Source organism: Colossoma macropomum, unplaced genomic scaffold, assembly GCF_904425465.1.
Source record: "Colossoma macropomum unplaced genomic scaffold, Colossoma_macropomum, whole genome shotgun sequence".
Taxonomy (NCBI): domain Eukaryota; kingdom Metazoa; phylum Chordata; class Actinopteri; order Characiformes; family Serrasalmidae; genus Colossoma; species Colossoma macropomum.
The window spans coordinates 35,963,949-35,972,639 of record NW_023494795.1 but is presented as its reverse complement, the minus strand read 5'-3'; the positions used below and the strand labels follow the sequence as shown (position 1 = coordinate 35,972,639).

General features: G+C 44.9%; 1 protein-coding gene across 2 annotated transcripts; it reads right to left on the bottom strand.

Moving 5' to 3' along the window:
- Window positions 1-6,304: 6,304 nt before the first annotated feature.
- On the bottom strand, window positions 6,305-8,235 carry lratd1 (LRAT domain containing 1). Of its 2 annotated transcripts, none has more exons than XM_036582725.1 (2): window positions 8,081-8,235; window positions 6,305-7,793 (listed from the first exon to the last, which is right to left on the bottom strand). In XM_036582725.1, the coding sequence occupies exon 2, from the start codon at window positions 7,716-7,718 to the stop codon at window positions 6,867-6,869; it is 852 nt and encodes a 283-aa protein (XP_036438618.1). In that variant the 5' UTR covers window positions 7,719-7,793; window positions 8,081-8,235; the 3' UTR covers window positions 6,305-6,866. The 2 variants fall into 2 exon arrangements, with proteins under 2 accessions (XP_036438618.1, XP_036438619.1); XM_036582726.1 differs by having other exon boundaries at window positions 6,305-7,790.
- Window positions 8,236-8,691: the final 456 nt, after the last annotated feature.

Below are 8,691 nucleotides of genomic sequence, written 5' to 3'. Positions count from 1 at the left end.
AAAATACGTTCTCTACAGAGAGCTAATTAAATAGGACATATTTCTACAAATTTTATTGCATGATCTCTGTTTAATTGCTGAGTTTAACATATTTGGAATGTGCCATAACCACTGCAAAGGCCACATTTTATGCTTTATTATTTCATTAATATGTTAAATTCAGCAAACAAACAGTAATTGTGCATTAAAATATGCAGATGTTTGCTTTCTATAGAGTCTTATGAATGCTGTCCTCTAGTAAATGCCCTTGTGGGTTAAGCATAGACAGGCAGATCCCTACCTACAAATGCATTCTGTAACATTTTACTGAAGGGCAGCATTCATAAGGCTACATGACATCATAACAAGCAACAGAAACCTACAAACACATTCATAAAAGCTTCTTCCAAAAGGTGTAAGTTGGCATTCAGGCTGCTTTTGCCAATTCTGATGCAATTTCACGTCAGCAAATGATGACTTCTGCACTCATAGTAGTCCCCAAATACTGTAATTTATAGTAGTTATTAAACTAACAGGTCTTAAATTGCAGCCTTATTGTTCAGTTGATGGCCTTAAGAGGTCTTTGAAATAAACGGTTTAGTCTGTAGGGGAGTCATGGTTGCTATGGAGCTTTGTAGGACTGGTTGCTGAGGGTTATTTTCCATGAAAAGAGACAAAACAAAGAGCACACATGCAGGCTAGTTAACTTTCTGATGAAAAACTCGTGAAGTGGCAGTATTGAAGACATTAAATGAAGAACAACTATTGCGGTCTGGCCAAGCTTCTATCTGCACAGCATTCAAAAGGCACAGGTGAAGCCATGAGGGCTTAGGTTTCCTTAGAAACAGGCTGTGAAGGGAGATGAGCACACACACAGAAAGATTTCACTCAGAAACAGATTGACTTCAGGCTAAAGATGTTCTGTTCAGCTCTTGTGTTGGCAACTTTAACTCCCTGGGCCCATTGCTCTTTCTCTCCCTGTCCCCATTCTCCACATATAGCCCGCCGCCCCACTACCCTCAATTTTCAGCCTCAAAAAGACAACAACGATGACAGATTGTCAGAAGCAAGAGAGAGGAAAGAGAGAAAGAAAGGAGGAGGGGGTAGTAAAGGTCAAAGCGGGGAATTCCATGACCACCTGCCGGAGGCGCAGGGTCCAAGCGTGGCTGTTGCTCAAACAGGAACTAACCAAGACATTGAGATAATGGTGCAAACTAGTTTTCTGCATGTAACGTATGCATACATAACAAGTTTAAACTTGTTCCACAGAGTGCAAATGACCGTTAGTGGATAATCCTTCCAAAGCCTCAAAAAACCTGCCTTGCTTGTTCTCCAACTCCTGTTTTCCATATTAACGATGCTTTCTGACGCTCCTCAGCTCATTGCAGGTGGGTGGAACACTCCAGACACAAGCTGGATACACTTTCATCCTGTTTACACCTGCATGTTTAATGACTATCAGGATTATATCCTCCTAAAAATGCAGGTGTAAATGTGCCCAAGGCCCAGACAAAACAGGTTTAACCCCATAAATGTCCAGGGCCTACCAGCAGGCCCAAAATTTTATCACACACTTCTATAACCTAAAAAATGCTCAACCAGTTTGCATTTAAGTCACTGTAGTTACTGAATAATAATAAGCCTTAGTTTCAATCCAATCGCTCCCACCACTTGAAGAGGTGGTCTGAGGCGAAGTGTAAATGCAACCATCTCTCCAAGCCACATTTGACAACCAAAACCACTCCCAATTGATCATTTGCTAAATAATGCTTGACCCTTCTCCCAGACAGTAACAAACATCTCTAAACATTCCTGTCTCCATCAGGCAAAGGAAGAACTCTTCAAAACCAACCTACAGTAAGAACAGCAGTGGCAGTAAATCAGTCAGTACTGTTAGGCTAGGAAATGGTGGAAAGGTGTTACTGAGGAATGTACAATGTCTGACATGTGATCCTGATCATCTGGAGGGTGGTTCTATTTTTCTTTCATATTTACAGTGTTAGCTTTAGCTTTAGCTCTAGCTCATCTGAAGGGGTGGCTTCTGGTGCTAAAATCACCTTGTTATTAGACATTAAAACCTGCCACTTTAATGTTGAATGATTAAATGATTTCCCTGGTTTCATTGATGTAAAGATGCTTTTTTTTAATTCATTGTTTAATTTTGTTGTTTCTCAACCATCTATGTTAGCACTGAACATCTTGTAAAGCCAGAAAAATGTTTCAAATGTTCTCCTCTGTGTGCTTTTAAGTTTTTCCTTGTATTACTGAAGTCTTTGGCTGTTAGCCCAAGTGTTATGGATGCTCCTAGGTTGCTTGAGCTGAAAGTTTGATGCCTTCATTTGCTAGGAAGTGACCGCCCCTTGACTGCCATCATTGAGCTGGAGCTGCTCCATAGTTCAGTCTCTGACATAAGTTTCTCCTCTGAATTCAAGCTAAAGTTAGCGTCACTGGCCTCCGTGCCAAGCTATTAAGCTTTAATAATGCACCAGTTTTGGTTAATCTTTATTTTGCCTGGTTGTTATTCACCATCCCGCTATACGTTACACTACAGTGCACATGGTCAAAGATGGAGAAGACTTCACAGGAGGCTAATTACTCTAAACAACCATTTTCTAGTATCAGGTGCCAGTGTAATTAAGTGAACAACATAATGCAAAATTGTGGTTTTACTGAGGTGACATCTCCACAAGCGGTCAGTACTGCACCAAAGGGGGTGCCCACGAATGGGGGAGCTCATGGAACCGAAGCCGAACCACTAGGTCTATTCGGACCAAGGCCGAGACTCAACTCACTGAAACGTATTCTGAACAGCCATTTTCTAGTATCAGGTGCCAGTGTAAGTAAGTGAACACCACCATGAAAAATGGTGGTTCTCAGAGCAGCAAACACCTTTTGAAAAGAATGAACAACACTGGCAACTGGTTGCTGTATATGAGCTCATTTGCATATTACTTGGCATACACCAATCAGATTTTAACATGACTAACCTGAGATGCAATTAACTACAAAGTGTAAATACATGTGGGTAAAATCTTAGCAGGTTCAAGTCATAAAGCAACCAGATGTAAGACAGGATCCTTAAGACAGGCCCATGCAGATATTTTGGAGGGAAATTGGTAGAAAAAGGCAACATGAATGTGAATTCAATGAATCAACAGCATATTCTCATATTTAACTGCAGACTCCCATCAAAAGAGACAGTGAAATCATGTTTCAGAGGATACTAAATGTAGGCTTAAAGAGTTTTTCCCAAGGCAGCCAAAATCACTAGCATTAATGCCAGACCAGGAATTTGAACCTCAGTGTACAAGGGCAAACCTCATCCACTATGCTAGTTATAATGCCACTTACTGTTAACATTTTGTTTGAATTTCGATCATAATAACCACATTTTGTGATTTGTGCTAAGCTAAAGAGATTACTCGTGTGCATCTGTAAAAGGTCAGAGTTTATTGAGGTGACGACATCACAGGATGTCAGTACTACACCAGAGGCAGCGCCCAAGAGTGAGGAAGCTCATGGAACAAGAGCCGAACCACTAGGTCTATTCCCAGGCCAAGGCCGAGACTCAACTCACTGAAACATATTCTGAGGAATGGTGGAAGTCATACGAAGTACAAATATTATAAATGTCAACTAGGAAAGCAAATGTTCAGTCTGAGAGCAAAGGGTCAGGGACTCAGGTCTATCTGTGCCTGTTCTGACATGCCTTGGACATAGATCATAGAGGTATATCTGGAGTCTGGCTTAGACAAAAAACAACATACATTGTCAATGGCATAATAAAACCTTGATTCTCTGAAACGATGACTAAATACACTTTTAATTTTAATATTTAAAAAATTGCTTTTCAGAATTTTGGACCATTTAATTGCCCATTTATAGCCACATGGTGAGCAATTAGATCCTATTGTTTGGAAGTAAAAAGTCACTCAAAGCAAAACTCTTCAGTTGTGTGGAATGAGATTCATGTTATGTCACAACAGCATTATGTCACTGTAATATACGCTACAACATCAGCTGTCATAATGTGCTGCCATTCGATCCAAAAAGCCATAATCACAACAACCAAATGTCACCTCATATAGACGTTATGTCAACTTGACTTCAAAGCAGCCTTTATGACAGACCTTGCCTATTGGGGTAAGCCTTCATAAAGGTTTATGTAGGTTTATATGAGTTGTCATAATGAACTTACGTAGATGTCATGTAGCCTTGTGAAAGCTGCCCTACAGTAAAAATATTAAATTCGATAAGTTTCGATATGACAGCAAAAATGCATTCATAGACATAAAGGAGATATTTCTCAAAGTGTCTTAAAAACTAAAACAATATTCGGTAACACTATTTGAAGGCTACCTACATAAAGACGTCATAACAGCTGCCTAAGCTTCAAATGACATTCATAAAACAATACTTGAGTATTTATGCCAGGAATCACAGGCTATCATAAGCAGAAGTACATAACATTGTATTGACATAAGTGTTTTGTACGTTTACTCATGAAGAACTATGTAGAACAGATTTAAAGGTCTAAACTAGACTTTCTTCTAGAGTTCTCCTACTTGGGAATTAAGCTTCATAATATTGTTATAAATAGAACAACTGTCCATTACTTTAAAGTCCCTTCTGTCAATGCATAAAAGACTTACTTCATAGAACATCTTATGTCATCTTGCGGTTACTAGCATAAGCTGGTCACAAATACTCAAATATCGCTTCTTAAATATGTCATTCAGTGTTTATACATGTTTTATGTAGTACCTATGTAAGTATTAAGTAAGTAAGTAAGTGTTACCCAATGGCCAAAGCTTATGACAAAACTGCATGGCCTTGCCATGACATGAACATGACTTGTTAGCCTTGGCTAGCAAAAGGTCTGTAAACAGAATCCTCACACAAAGATACTGCAGGCCAATCAGCTTCCTCATACACATAAAGCATAACAGATCCCAGCTGCAGCTACAGACTCTAATAGAAAAGCCAGCAGAGCATGACTGTATTTACCAGTACTGGATAGTGCATCTCTCTCTCTCTCACACATACACACACACACACACACACACACACACACACACACACTATTTCTCTATACAGTCCCTGCAGTCAAAATGAGAAGTGTAGCGGATTTGGATGAATGCTCCTCTGGACTCCCTAGCATTTCCAAACGTCTTTGAGGAATAAAATTTGCATAGCTTTGTGGCACTGAGGCTACATACACGATTTTTAACCTTTACTTTTCAACCTGCTCTTTGGTGAGCCGACACTGGCTGAGAACACAGAGCAATCGCCATTTATCAACATGTCACCGTAGCTCATGGTCGCTTCCAAAACTGCTTCTCAGAGCCTCTAGCCAAATGCGCTAAAATGCATCCAACACTGTAGCTTCTCCCAGGCAGAAACATTAAAGGAGAATTCTGGCTCCAACGTTAGCATTGACTTTAGACTGTAGCATCAAAACAATGCAAATTCTCCATTGCTTGAAATTTGTTGAGCAGATGCAAGTGTTTCCCTATTACGTCAATCAGTCAGCCAAGACATGCTTGGTTCTAAAGTTAACTTTAGTTTTGCACTGAAGCTACGAGGCTAACAATCCTACAGTTAGATATATTAGCTAATGCAGCTATCTGTTAAGATAAATATAATGCATACAACATGCCTAAATCACCATACTCAGTGTTACCTATAAAAACTGACAAAACTACAGTCAGAATTTTTATAGAAAACAGTATCCCATGCAGTGGTTGCAAACTTATATGAGATTACTGAACAACTCAACTAGGGTTTCATGACTTAGGCATGCAGTCTACACAGTGCTAATTGGTGTACATACGCATCCACTACTTGCTAGCTATATTAGCCATGCAGCTTGAGTGCAAAACTAAAGCTATGACCATTAGACACCAATGAAGTCTTGGTTAAACAACTACATTTGGGAAAAGGGGAAAACTATGTAAAGCTGATTCTGAACTACCACTTTAAAAGGCAAGAAGCTCAAACCAGCCCAGTTTAATCAACTTCACACACACTGATGCACCATCACATCAAAAGAAATGCATTAATAGGGTGCAGTGGTCATGAAGGTGACCAAAGACCAAAACCATCATCAGTGGATTTATGCACGCTGATTCTCCTGATTACAAAGAAACAAAGCAATGGGTCACTCCAGGAAAGCACGTGAGAGGCTTGTGTGGGGTTTGGAACGCTGCTCATGCTGCAAGCCGTTGGAGGTAGAGAGGTAGAGGTAGAGGTGAGCGAGCGCACCACTGCAATTCTGCACGCACAATCACACACTGCAATGCTCCACACCACAGCAAGCGCTTCATGGGATGTTCCATAGGGCAATCTAAGTTTTATTTCAATAGAAACAAAGATTTCTCGTCAACTTACTAACTCAAAATACAAAAATATGGACTCCAAAAAACAGAAGAATGTACATTTCGTTTGCGTGTTTGTAACAAAATAAAGAGAGACGTGTGAGGAGTTTGGCAGGGGTTTGTGCGGTTACTATGCAAAGTTGCATGGGGTGGGGGTGGGAGGGGGAGCGAGGGGGTCGAATGCTGAAGCTCTGGGAGTTTCAAAAGATAAAGGGAGGAAAAGAGAGTTCAGTTGAAAGCAACGGTGCGCCAATCCCAGCGCCCATCTGGCTCAGGGGGGCGTTCTGTTTCTGTAAAGGTGCATGGTGACTTGGGGAAAGGGGAGCGAGGTTTTCGACCCCAAATAACCTCCAAAAAAGCTGTACCGCGAGCACGCGCAACACTCCTGGCTCAAAAGTCTTCTCGCAGCCCTTGTGTTTGACTTGTTCCCCCCTCCATAGGCATGCATAGTCCCGGGACGTCCCCAAAAAAGGCGTTTGTGTGTTTTTCTTTCTTTGTGTGTTTGTACGTTCACCGGCGCAGCTCGTGCAGCAGACCGCTGGCGTCGACGCGCCGCCGCTCGCGGATCATGTCCTCGAGGCTGCGGAAGACGAGCGTGCGCACGGTGCTGTGGGCCGCGTGCACCTTGAGGAAGTAGCGCTGCTCGGCCGAGTGCGCCTCGCCGCCCGCCTTGAACTCGCGCTTGCCGAAGCGGCACCACGCGGCGAAGCTCTCCGAGTCCCCCCAGCACACCTCGCCGCCGCGCAACCCCACGTGGCCGGCGGCGTTGCGCACCACCAGCTCGGCGGGCAGCGGCCGATAGCGGTAGCGCTCGTTGACGATGCGCCCGGGGCGCCCGCCGCTCACGTCCAGCAGGCTGTCCGCGCGGATCTCGCCCTTGTGCAGGTGCACGACGCGGTCGCCGCCCGCGAACACGGCCCAGTGCGGCGGCTGCGCGCGCGCCACCAGCTCCAGCACGTCGCCCGGCTTGCACATGCTCAGCAGCGCCGCGGGCGTGTGCACGCGCAGGTCCTCGCTGGCGCGCAGCTTCGAGAAGATGCACTCGTGGCAGCAGAAGGCCGAGTACTCGAGCTCGTCGAGCGGAGGCGCCTCGCCGTCTTCTCCGATGCCAATGCCGTCGCCGTCCACCCCGCCGCCGCCGCCGTCGCCGCTCCCGCAACCACCGCCGCCGCCTCCTCCTCCATGCCTCGGGCTATCGTCCCTGAAGCTGTCCGACGGAGACCTGTCGTCCGGCTCCTCCTCGTCGTCGGAGAAGAAGTAGGCCACGCCCACGCGCAACTCGTCCTTCTCCACGCCCGACGGATCCCCGGTGGGTAGCTCGCTGTAGTTCAGGTGGGTGATCCGGTCCAGTTGGTTGCCCATCAATGACGGGGCCAGGAGGTTAGGGGGGGGGAAGGGGGGGAGGAGGGGGATCGGGGGATGCAGAAGCCGATGCTGCTGTGGAACGAGAAGAAGGACAGAGTGAAGTCCAGCAGCCAGAAAAACATTCCTGCATGTAAACATTGGTGTGGTGTGCGTGTTGGTGGGAGGTGGGGGTATTTGCCCACCACAACTCTGCTACACACATTCACTGGAGAAAAAAAAGTGATCAGCATCTACATACTGACCAAAATAAAAAAGAGAATAAAAATAATAACAACAAAAACCTGCTAGTTACTATGCAACTCAGCACAGCACGCGCACAGAAACAAAAGAAAACAAGCAGGAGGTGTGGAGAAGAGTACCTGCGTGGTTCCCCGGGTCTACGGCTCCTTCAGCTCCATCGGTTCCTTTTTTTTTATTTTCTCCCCCCCTGCGTATCCACTCCACGCGCGCGCTCTCCCTCTCTCTCCACGCGAAGCTTCTTCCCCTCCGCTGCGTGTCTCCAGGCTGCTCGTCCGCTCAGGTGCACTACTCTCCAACTCCCCGCTCCGCTGCGCCTTATATAGTAGCCAGGGCCCCGCCCCAGGAACCACAATACACGCCCCTTCTGGAAGCCGATTGGCTCCGGGCTCTCGTGCAGTGGGATTACGGCGGTTGAGTGTGTACACACAGAGCGCTGAGGCGCATCAGCACTGCAGCACACGGCACACGTGCTTATCTGTGTATTTGAAACAAATAAACAGGTCTTAATTAGAACTCTGTTTATTAGAGTACAAAGTTCACAAGACACGCCCCTTTCCTGAAGATGATTGGCTCCTGGAATTGAGAACAAACTAAGAGCTGCCTATTAATTCATCACATTCATTAATGTAGTGATCACAATTAATGGCATGTCTTATTTGCTCAGTCTCAGAGTCATAGGCAAGGCAAGTATAATGCGTGGCCATGCTGTATTAACGCATGGGAACGAGAT

Bases quoted from the DNA above. Each gene is read 5' to 3' on its own strand.
- lratd1 (XM_036582725.1), bottom strand. From the start codon at position 7,718: ATGGGCAACCAACTGGACCGGATCACCCACCTGAACTACAGCGAGCTA.